The 12,102-nt window shown below is 41.3% G+C and overlaps 1 protein-coding gene across 1 annotated transcript; it reads left to right on the top strand.

Annotated features, from left to right (window-relative positions):
* The first annotated feature begins 4,946 nt into the window (after window positions 1–4,946).
* On the top strand, window positions 4,947–11,865 carry wfs1b (Wolfram syndrome 1b (wolframin)). The gene is made up of 10 exons (XM_058650317.1): window positions 4,947–5,155; window positions 5,796–6,158; window positions 7,500–7,576; window positions 7,678–7,822; window positions 7,892–8,065; window positions 8,156–8,236; window positions 8,318–8,478; window positions 8,624–8,860; window positions 8,937–9,055; window positions 9,193–11,865. The coding sequence occupies exons 2-10, from the start codon at window positions 5,798–5,800 to the stop codon at window positions 10,736–10,738; spliced, it is 2,901 nt and encodes a 966-aa protein (XP_058506300.1). The 5' UTR covers window positions 4,947–5,155; window positions 5,796–5,797; the 3' UTR covers window positions 10,739–11,865.
* The last annotated feature ends 237 nt before the right edge of the window (window positions 11,866–12,102 follow it).

Genomic DNA, 12,102 nt, shown 5'->3' with positions numbered 1-12,102 from the left:
AGTTCTACTCTGTGAACAAGAGAAGGGAAATAAGACCAGAAAATTAGATCATTCAATGTAAATAATAACAACAATACAATGATAATAATAGGTTCTGCCATTCTGAAGATGAATTATCAATGTTTATGTTGCCATGTGATTACATAATCATACTCTCACGTCTTTTCTTTTTATGTTGTCTTTAATTAGGTGGTTTATTAGCTTATTATTCTGAATAATTATAGCAATAATTCAGTATCATAGTGGATAATATGACCTGTCTCAGTGCTCTTTGGGTTGTTACTAAAGTAACATCATCGTGAACATTTATAGATGCCTTAATGCAAAGACAACTAATATAATTTAACTATATATGACTTTCTTCCAAAAAGAGAATGTGTTCACAACCAGAGGCAGTCAATATCAACTCAGAGGAAATTAAATGTTTAAAAAACAACAGCATTTAGAACAAACTGAATATCAGTTAAGGGTGTGTATCTATGGAACAGCGACACAGAGGAATTAAAATCACCTATACCTCAACAATTAAAACTTTAAGGTTTTGATTATAAGGATTTTCTTTTATAAGTATAAGTAACAAAAGTACTTAGAGTATAGGCTTGAGTTTCAGCCTTCACCTTCTCAGTCTATTTCTTTATCTACAGGGTTGGGTTATGCTGCTATTTAATTTATAAGGATGCATGTTTAATATGTGTCAACACTAATGTAGCTGCATTTATTTGTGTATACCTGTGACCAAAATAAACGAACTACTATAAATTATAATTTCTCTTGTCCTTGCTCTTGATGATGACGATGATGATGATGATAGTGGTGGTGCTGCTTTCTGCATCTTCATCGATGACAGTGTTGCACTGTCAATGGAAAAGCTGTATTCACAGGTACAGCAACAGCAGGGGAATCATCTGACAATATGAAAGTGGTGTGAAACCAGTTTGACCCAGTTTCTGGGGGATGCAGTACATTTACACACATCTGTGTGTCCCTGACTCTCGACACTCTGTCTGTCTGTCTGTCTGTCTGTCTGTGTACCACTAACAATATGCACTATATCATCAAAGCATATGTAGCACGTTGCCGCAGGGCAGGGTTTTCATAAGGGGTATGACAAGAGGAGCACACAGTCAGGGGTGAGACTCAATAGTCATGTCCACTGTCCACTCCTGCAGTGGTTGCTTACTCAACCAGAACTGGAGTCCCAGCTATTTACATGCACGGGACATTTCTGAGCGAGATAAAACAGACACGCAAAGGGCTGAGTTTGTTTCGTATACATTTGCAGATCCATTCAGGTTCCTGCCAAGGCCAGCAAGCCGACCGAGAGATGGAGTGATATTAAGTGAAAAATGTTGTGGCTGGAGATGGAGAGCGATGGAGGGAGGGAGTGTGTCCTGTATTATTTTCTCAAGAATTTACTCAGAGAGCAACTGTGTGTCAGGAATAAGGGAGTTGGGGTCATGAATGTTTCTGTTAAGGTGTTTCTTTTCTGTTTTCCGGCCAGTGTGGTGTTTTGTGAGGCTTTGCTTCTAAAATAAAAGCGGGACAACAGTTGATTTCATTGAAAACAAATAAAGTGTCAACGTTTTGCGTCACAGTGACCTTGTGATTGGGCTTGTGATATCTCATCTCATCCACAGATAAAGGAACACCCCAGGATGTTATTGGATTCAGGTGACTATATTTACGAGGGATGAAGTGTTAAGTGCTGGAAAAGAATCCTGTATTTTGTGTCAAAGACTTAGTTCACAGTTCTTCTCTATTCATTTGTATACTCAGTTTTTATAGGCTGTGAATCTCTGTTATTGTCTGTGCTTTGTCAGCCTATACCAAATATTTTGTGAAGCGGTAAAGTGCAAGGCAACGTAAGGACTTGTTATTTTCACTAACTTAACATAATCATCTTGTGTTTTCAGCATATCCATGACAACTGTCTGTAATAAGCTTAACATATTCATGATGGCTGGCAGTTTAAACTTGTTATATAGCTTTCAGAGGTGACCTTTGGTATTCAGGGAAACACACACACACACACACACATGGAATGGCACCACTCAATTGAACATTAGACACAGGAAATTTCCAAACTGACCTGTTTTCCTAAATGTAAAGCCAAGTTTAGGCTGGAGGGCTGGTGGTGACGTAACATTTTCACATGAGGATAATAAGGTTTCCTTGGACATTACTCACCACTATTACTCACTGAACAATTCTGAGTCCGATGTTCCATTTCCTTTACCAAACCCTCCATTCACAACAAGACCACAACCTCATGTGTAACAGTGGAAACATGGTCTTTGAAGCTGCATTGATTACTGAAGCACAGTCACATAAATCTGTCTCTGTTTCTGACAGAAGAGACACATATAGGAGGTATTTAATGTAATTTAATGTTGGACAGACAGCTTTCTGCCCACAACCAGAATAATTATACAGTAAAAAAAAGAAAGAAGAAGCATTGTTTCCAGCAGCTGAAAATGCAATTAAAATATTACAGTATATCACATTTACACAACAGCACATTTAAACTTAAGTGAGCCCAGCCCAGTTGTGAAAAATAGGGCTTTTCTGTGTATACAGCTATGCTGTTCTTATTGAATAACTTCATTTCTCTTTTCTCTGCACACTTTCCACAAATGTCTCAAAATAGCAGCAGATCAATACAAAGAGTGCTGGCAGCTGAAGAAGAGCCAAACACACAGAAGGAGCTGAGTTTTTCTGTACCTGGAAATGTAGAACAAGGTACCTGTCATTGGTGTTCCAGATCAGCTATGACAGCGGATTTATATTAAAACAGTTCATAGTTCAGAGATTATCAGTTGCTGACTAAAAGCCAGCCACAGTCCGTCCAGAATTAGTGAAATTCAGAAATAGTTGGTCTGGTCAGGGATGAGCAGTATTTCTGATACATGTATTTCAAATACATGATGAAAATGTATCAAAAGCATCAAAATACTTCAATGTTGTGTATTATTTGTATTATATGTGTATAATACTTTCTTTGAAACAACATGATGACATCATAAGGACACGAAACATGAGGTGCTGCTGCTGCAGACTGGACTGCACGGTGCTTTAATTTGCCCGGACTTGTTAAAATCACACATATTAACACATTGACTGTCACAAGCTTTCATAATCACACTTGAGTTTGCCCTTTTTTTAATTAATTTATTTTTTGTTCTCCATTTATTTACTGGAGTTATAATAATTGATCTTTTTATGTTCTCAATCCTTCAGCAAGATCACTTCCTACCTCGCATCTGTGTCAAAAATACAGTATTTTATTTTGATACATGCTGTGGCTTCTGTATTTTGGAAAATATTTTGAGACATTTATTAGTTGGGTATTTGCTATTTTATTTTAAAACTACACTTTGGTATGTTTGCCCATATGTGGGGCCAACGCTCTGTCATACAGCAGTTTTTGATTACAGGCACTGCTGGGGAAGAGTTAACACATATCACAAAAAACTAAAATCTATATCACTTAAGTCTCAACTCGTGAATTCCAGGGACAAGAAACAGACTGAGTGATTACAAAGTGATTACAGATTTTGGAAGGGGCGCTACAGCTCTAATCAAATCTTTGGATTTGCATAATCAAGAGCTTTGGACTCATTAGCTCACAAGCTCATTAGGGCAAATGACCTTGTATGACTTTGACCTTGAGCTGCCTCGCATAATTTAGCAGAAAATTGCATCTGAGGGAGCATGTGTGTCTAAGTCCATTTGACAGACGGAACAGACATTGAATGTGTGCATGTGTAAGTAAACCAGTAAAGTCACCGTGCTCATCTTTAGAACTCGATTGGCCTAATCTACTTATCTTTGTGGCATTTACATAAGTGCTTCAATAAAACAGCAGTTAAGCAATTACTGCCCCCATTTCCTTCTTTTCCCACAATGTGCAAACTATATGCCCTCGTGCTTCTCTTTTCGGGTAATTTGTAGTCTCCTCTTTTTATTATTATTATTTTTGGCCACCTCTTGAAAACTTATTCCACATTAATTTTTTTTCTCCTGGTAATATAAGCAAGCATGTTTATATGAATAACTTCCACTTATTTGTGTATAGGAGTCATTTTACCACACAAAATTAATGAATTGCTTTCCAAACAAAATACATGTTAAAAAAAAAAAAAGATAGTGAAGGTCAAATGCTGGAAAAAAAAAAATTATCCTAATAATCAAAATCATGTGGGAACTTTGAGGAAAATTGAAGAAATCATGTGATTGTAAATAAGATCCTTTACTGACATCTGCTGGTGGAAAACTAGTTTTACTCTCTTGCAAACAGATAAAAGTAGTCGATCAATGAATGATTAAATAAAGCAAATCAAGTGTAGAGATCACAGTTTAATGTATCTAAGTTGAAAAAAATGACTTTGGTAGAAGTTGAAGTTACTTTTTTTTATAATATACTTTAAGTAAAAGTATATGAAATTCCCTGTACTTAAGTATCAAAAGTAATTTTCTGGTACAAAATGTAAAATTAAAAAATTGAGGAGTTAGGATTGAGCCATGGTAGGTCAGTGGTAGGGCGAGTTGTCTTTCAACTGAAAGGTTATGGAGACTAGAAAAGCTCTATATAAATACAGACCGGTACCAACTCTTCTTCTGAAGATTATTATTATTTAATAGTAACGAGTAACAAAGATAGTTAGAGGAAATGTAGTGGAGTTAAAGTTACTAGAAATATAAATAAAGTAAAGTACAGATACTTCAGTACAGTAACGAAGTATTGTTGTACTTTGTCACATTACAACACTGACAGTAACTATGATCTTGCCTTATAACACTTGAATATGAGAAACGTGAAATCTTCTCGATAGTCGATGTGTCGTGACTGAGGGCAATTGTTCACACGGTGACTCCAGCCAATCAAATCGGGTTTAGTAGAACGAGTCCTCCATTTTGTCCAATCACAACACGTAAAGCATAAAGTGGGCGTGTCCGCGGAGCAGCTGTCTCGCAGTGCATCAGTTGGTTATGTTTGGAGTTTGACCGCAGGATAGAAGAATGTGTTCAGACTGACTCTGTCAAAGCGAGAGGAAACAATGACTCGGGACAGCGAATAATAAAGAAAAGGAGATTCTTCCCCCGAAGACATTTTAAAGTAGAGGACAGTCATTAATCTGGTGTTTTCGTGGTAGAGGTGAGTAAGCGACGTTAGCGTTAGCAACAACAACCATTATTTTAGCTGCCTGTTATGTCGGCTTCTGTTTACACACTGCGTTATAACTGTGGTATAAACTGTGGCTGAAGTGAAATAACATCACAATTATTCACATTATTTACATGTCAACTTACTCAGTTAAACTAGTGTCATTGGAGGCTCTTCAAGGTGCTGTGAGGGGGGGTTTCCCTTCCTAAAATCTGCAACAGGACTAATCCAGTTTCCAGTGTCATTGGATATCACTCTCTCCATGTGGCCGCCGGGTCTCAATTAACAATATAGTCTGCAACAAGTTTTAGACCACACTAATAATACAATAATGTTTTTCATCATTGAATCAAACAACATGCAGTAGATTTTTAAACGACTTATCCATCATTTGTGGAGATAGATAGATAGATATTACCTTAATGATAGTGGATGACAGTGTCATAGCAGCAGTAGGACACTATTATAAGGAGACAAAATGAACAGAGTTACCATTTCATAAATAAAAATAATGTTGGAAATAAATGTTTTTATTGCTGACTCGTAATATCCCGGAGTATCTTCTATAACTGTTTATAGATAGTCATTTCGACTGATTCAATCCTGACTTGCTGTCTGATGTATATTGCAGCTATGGAACCATCGCTAACTGGCAACATATCCAGCCCCTTGACTCCCGCCTCCCTCAGGGTGGGTCCCTCTTCATCCAGCACTTCTGCTACCACTTCTACGTCAACCTCAGGCCGACCTCAGCCTAAAGTCACCATGCCAGCTCCTCCAGACGCCCCCACATCTTTCCCCTCTATTGCCTCCCGTCGGACATCTTCCCGTCTTTCCTCCCGCTCCTCTTCCCTGTCTACACCACCTGCCTCCCCGCTCCACCAGCCCATCAGAAGTCCCTCTCAGGTTGGCCGGTCTCAGCTCAACGCAGCGTCTACAGCGTTTCCTCTAACAGGATCCTCTACTCCTCAGCCTCCTCCAACATCTGAACATGGTGAGTCAAACTCTGACCTTTGAGCTTTTACACTTTGAATCTGGGAAACCCTCCCAGTGTTGCTGTGTGTATTATAATGTCTCCATGACAACTGTAGAAATTGAACACATCATGTAAAGCAGCCTCTCCCATTTTGCTGACCCGAGTAGAAAAGCCTGTCTCACCTCTGTCTGTCCTTACACTGCTCCAACTCAGCTGTTAAGTTTCCACTGACCAAGTCCACTAAAGTGTGGATAATAAGAGAGCTCTTGTTCTCCTGGGGACATCAAGTGCTCAGTTACTGCATGACTTTACAGTGATGTGACGTCTACACGTGTTAATATAGAGTATTACTGCAAAGTCAGTTCATTTGGACCACAATTTAGTTCTCTAGAGCTCAACAGATCATCATGTAGCTTGTGTTGGATACGAGACAGTTTGTGTTATATCATGTACGTTAACAGCTGCTGTTTACTGTGGTTAACGTTTATTTTAGTACTAAGCGTTGGCTCTGATGGAATCTGCTGATTCAAATCATGAAAATCATGTTTCCACATTTTGTTTCCTCTCTCCACGTCTTTAGAAAGATGTGTCATTTATTTTTAAGCACAGCAGAAGTGACAGCTTCAGCTCTAGTGAGCAACTGGGATTTGGGAGCAGCCAAAATGATCAGTTGAAGGAGGATCATAATTAAAGTGCTCAGGTTCAGTGGGACAGTCTTATCAGGACGGAAGCTGTTTATGTCTGTGCTGTTCACTTTTCACGTCAGGTCACACTGGCCTGTTGCCACATGTATTTGTACACGTGTGGACTATGTGTACAGAGTAACTTAAAACTAATATTGAGGAGAAAAGAGGAGTTTTTATATTTTTAAATGGACACTTGAAGAAAACCAAATATATTGTACTGAGGAAATCTTTACCCAAATGTTAAGCTTTTGGACGGGAAAATGAAACATACCAAAATGTTAGTTGACTGATGTTCATTTATAAATCAATGGTCATTTAAATGTTGTGCTTCCTGTAGCGTTGGCTGTGGCCCAACTTGTGAGCCTTTGAGGTATGATGTGCCTCAGACTGAGCTGTTCAAATTCATACACATCATATTCTTTGGCTGGGATTAAAAAATGTCTAAATAAAATGATATTAAAGTATGTCTAATTAAAAGTTATGTTATTTGAAAGCACCATAGGGCCTCAGTTATGGCCAACATGGATGTCAAAATATTTTCATCTGTATTGAGCTCTTGTGCTACATCCCTGCTAACATACAAACTTATATTTGTTGAATTTTTGGAGTCTGTGGTGTCAAGAGTTATAATACTGTACTGACTGCACTGCAAATCTCTGTCTCTTTCATTTAGAGGAGCCAGAGGAGGAGGTGAGTTTTGAGGATTTTGAAGAGAGGGCAAAGTCGGGAGACGCTAAAGCACAGATCAAGGTCAGTGACAGTGAACGCTCCACAGACACTGGTGACTTTAATGGCCATATGGTGGACTCAAATACCCTGTCAATGTGTTATTTGTGTGTGTGTGTGTCCAGATGGGGCGTTACTTTCTCGCATTAGCGGAAGAAAGAGATGAAGAGCTGAATAATTGTACGGCGGTCACATGGTTGGTCCAGGCTGCAAAACAAGGTCGCAGGGATGCTGTCAAACTGCTGCAGCAGTGCTTCGCCTCCAGGAAAGGTATACACGTCAACTCTGTCAACTCCCTCTAGTTATGGCAATGTGATGTAAACATTATGGCTTTTTCAGGCATCACTTCAGAAAACTGCGAGGAGGTGAAGAAGTTGTGTACGGAGTCCCGTTTCGAGAGAGGAGTCAGGAAGGCGGCTCTGCTCATGTACTGGAAGTTAAATCCAGAGAAGAAGAAGTCAGTGGCCATTTCTGAGATGCTGGAGAATGTCGAGCATGTCCACACAGATCCAGGTAAAAGAAAGAAAAATGCACTTTACACTTGACATGCCACAGTTTGTGGAATCAATAAAAAATCTCATAGGAGCTTTTCTCCATCTACAGGGAAACCGTTTTCTCCTGGCCCACTTAACAGTTCTGCCAAGAAACAAAGGAGAGTCCTGGAGACAATGGTCTCCAACGAGGGTATGTGCAGGGTAACGCACTCATGACTCCTAATATGCATTTTTGGTCCAAAACTTACATTGTTTCGTGTCTTCTGTGTAGCCACCTCCCATGTCGGCCTTGACGATTTCGTGGAGATGACTAAGAAGTATGCTCAGGGTATCGCACCGTCGCCCGTCATGGCTGCCGCGGGAGATGACGATGAAGACGACATAGACGGCGTCGTGGTGAAGAATCCAGACGAGTTGCCCCTGCACCAAAAGGTGAGAGTCTCTTCGACTCTCAAAGGTCCAGCAGCCGCTGAAAAAAAACAAGCCACAGCATTTTTCAAATTAGAAAGAGGATTTTTTTATAATAATAACAATAAAACATCCTTAATAGTGATAAATTCTCTTATTTCCCTCACAGCTACTGAAGTTCCCTCTGCACGCTCTGTTGGAGATCAAGGAGCACCTCATTGACTGGGCGTCCCGGGCCGGCATGCAGTGGCTCAGCGCCCTGATCCCCACCCACCATGTCAACGCACTCGTCTTCTTCTTTATCATTTCCAACCTCACAATCGAGTTCTTCATCTTCCTCATCCCGCTGCTGGTTTTCTACCTCTCGTTCTTTTCCATGGTCATCTGCACACTGCGCGTGTTTCAGGTTGGTGAATTGGTGAAACGTCTTTTTGTTTAAGCGAGACGGCAGCAGGAAACGAATGCAACTCCTCTTTGTGCAGAATTCCAAAGCTTGGGAAAACTTCCGGGCACTGACGGACTTGCTGGCTCACTTTGAACCTGGTCTTGATGTGGAGCAGGCTGAGACCAACTTTGGATGGACACACTTGGAGCCCTATCTGTGAGTTTTCCTTCATGCGTACACAACTAACAACTAAGAGTTTATTCACTTTTGTTGGCAAATATGACGTTTCAGTTCAAGATTGTCATACATTTTTAGTTGAAGGAAATTCGTCCCGTCTCCTTTTGTGTCCGTAGGTACTTCCTCCTCTCTGTGGTCTTTGTCATCTTCTCCTTCCCTGTGGCTGATAAAGCATGGATTCCCTGCTCAGAGTTGGCTGCCATCGCTCTCTTCTTCACCATCACCGCCATCCTCAGCCTTCATGCCTCCGCTCAGCTCTTTGCCCGTAAAGCCCTCCTCACAGAATTCCTCTCCGGTGCCTGCTCCCTCACTCACCTCCTGCCAGACTCCCTGTGGTTCCTCAGGGTCTTTGGCGTGACTTTCTTCACTGTGCCTTTTGGGGACTTTCTAGTGTTAAACCTGGGGATGCCGTGTCTATTATACGGGCACCTTTTCTATCTCCTCTTCCGTATGGCACAGTTAAGAGGTTTCAAGGGAACCTACCTGTGCCTGGTGCCTTATCTAGTCTGCTTTACCTGGTGTGAGCTCTGCTTGGTGTTCCTCAATAATGCCACTGCAATTGGACTCATCCGCACCTGTGTGGGCTACCTCCTCTTCCTGTTTGCTCTTCCCGTGCTCTCACTGGGCCTGGCAGCAATGCTCATCATCCAGTTACTCCAGTGGTTCCTCGCTCTGGAGATGACCAAGATCGTCGTCACTTTGACAGTTTGCCTTGTGCCGGTTGTGTTGAGGCTCTGGACTCGCTTCAGCCTCAACCCCATTGTGGTTTTTCGCTCCGTGACACGGAGCAGTGTTGTCAAGCTCATCCTGGTGTGGCTCAGTGCCATGGTGCTTTTCTGCTGGATGTATGTGTACAGGTCCGAAGGCATGAAGGTTTATAACTCCACCCTGTCGTGGCCCGAGTACAGCAACCTCTGCGGTCCTATGGCCTGGAAGGAGTCCAACATGGCCCAAACTCAGATTCTATGCTCTCATCTGGAGGGACACCGTGTCACGTGGACGGGACGCTTCAAATATGTCCGCGTGACTGACATTGAGAACGGGCCACAGTCGGTGATCAACCTGCTGCCTGTGTTTGTGGGGAACTGGATGCGTTGCCTGTACGGCGAGCCATATCCTTCATGTGAGGAGGGTAAAAAGGCCACAGACGCCGAGCCTCAGCCCGCGCCAGCGCCTTCTCCAGAAGACCCTCTCTGTAAACTTAAAACACTGGCCAAGCATGAATGCCACATCAAAATATTTGACCGATACAAATTCGAAGTGACGATGGGAATGCCGCTGGAGAGGAAGACCAAGAACGGGACGATCGTCGAGGACGAAGACGCGACGAAGGACATAGTCCTGCGGGCGAGTAATGAGTTCAAGTCTGTGCTGTTGCACTTAAACACAGGCAGTTTGCTGGAGTTTAGCACCATACTGGAGGGGCGCTTGGGCTCCAAGTGGCCAGTGTTTGAACTGAAAGCCATTCACTGCAAGTCGTGCGGGGGAGCCAGCACTCCCCGGCGCAGGCAATACAAGATCGAACACGACTGGAGGCGCACGGCTCAGAGCGCCCTGCAGTTTGGTTTCGACTTCTTCTTCAACCCGTTCCTGACTGCTCAGCTGGAACAACACTCGGACGCAGAGACTGAAACAGACAACGTGACAGAGGGGAGTGGATAGACGGGGAAAGAACATCTGACACACACACACACACTTTGGGAGAAATGTCAAAATGATGCTACATATAATGAGAAATCTAACTAGAAGAGAAGAGAGATACTCAAATATTCACGAGTGCGTTTGTGTTTGCATCCAAATTGTGACAATGACGGTGAAATTTACAGGTGTGAGAATTTGCGCTTTTTTTGTAGTAAGTCAATGCTTAACACTAAACTAAGAAAAACTATTCAGATGGCGTCCGTTGTGCGTTTCATACCATTTAAGCTGCGCTCGTGCTCACCATAGTGAGTCGGTTAATTGTTAATATGTTTTTATTTTCTTTGTGTACTATAAAAAAAAACACTTCTGTCTGCTGCACTAAGTCTGTTCTATGTCGATGAGTATTCTGTAGCCAAAACCATCAGTAGACATTTGTCTCGTTGTTAAACTGAAAGTTATTTCTTAGTTTGATGAGAACAGACTGAAATATGTCGTTAAGCCTGTAACTGCTAAAATGATCCACACAGTACATGTTTATTTATTACAGCACATTTATGTCCCCTCCCTCTTTTTTGTCCATCTCTGCTGTGCAGCGATGATTTAAAACACGACGTCAGTGCTGTTTACTTCACTGTGACCCATAAACATGATGAAAAGATCGTCTCTCTGCTGTTTTGTTATCAACGATTGCATTTATCGACGACTGAAAGACAAATATTTTGGACCCGATCTCGTAGTTCTGCATCTGTTAATAAGTGGCAACCACAAAATGCTACAACTAAAACTACGGCTCGAGAAAATGAGTGAAATTAAAAGTAAGACATATCACGTGATCATCATCAAAGAACTGGAATCAAACCGGAAATAAACTTCAACTGTAACCATTTTACTGTGACTGTAACAGCTTCCACATGGGGGCGTGACAAGTAAAGGATTGTGAAACCTGGAATGATTTTTTTTCAGAGTGTAATACATGTGTAATTCCACTAGGTGGTGCCTGCGACCACATGACTCCCATTTATATTACAGGCTGTCATAATGAGTCCTGATAGGCCCGTATAAATCGAAGCTATAAAAGTGAGCACATTGAGATAATGGCAATATGACTAACTCTAATTAAATTGCAATAAAACACAGCTGTACCCTCAGTGGATGCAAATTTGTTGAAATCTTTAATCAGAAAAAACATTAACAGTATAACTGTCCATTTAACAATTTTGTCAACAACAACAAAAATATGTGAATTGACATTAGTTTGGTCGGAAACGTGGAGTGAAACTTAAACGGTTCCCAAAAAAAGAACTAAAAGAATAAAGTGTTTCTCTAAAAAATAAAAGCTTCTGCAGATCAGCAAAGTAATCAGTGAGGAAGGCTGAGGAGATCAA

The sequence above is a fragment of the Solea solea genome, chromosome 14, assembly GCF_958295425.1.
Source record: "Solea solea chromosome 14, fSolSol10.1, whole genome shotgun sequence".
In the NCBI taxonomy this organism is placed as follows: domain Eukaryota; kingdom Metazoa; phylum Chordata; class Actinopteri; order Pleuronectiformes; family Soleidae; genus Solea; species Solea solea.
The sequence above is the reverse complement of the archived record's forward strand: the minus strand, read 5'-3'. Positions and strand labels throughout refer to the sequence as shown.

What these genes read in the sequence shown, in the direction of transcription:
- wfs1b (XM_058650317.1), top strand. Translation starts at nt 5,798, where the DNA reads ATGGAACCATCGCTAACTGGCAACATATCCAGCCCCTTGACTCCCGCC. An exon ending in TCCTCCAACATCTGAACATG is followed by an intron (nt 6,159 to 7,499) that starts GTGAGTCAAACT and finishes TCTTTCATTTAG; the next exon opens with AGGAGCCAGAGGAGGAGGTG. An exon ending in ACACACTTGGAGCCCTATCT is followed by an intron (nt 9,056 to 9,192) that starts GTGAGTTTTCCT and finishes TTGTGTCCGTAG; the next exon opens with GTACTTCCTCCTCTCTGTGG.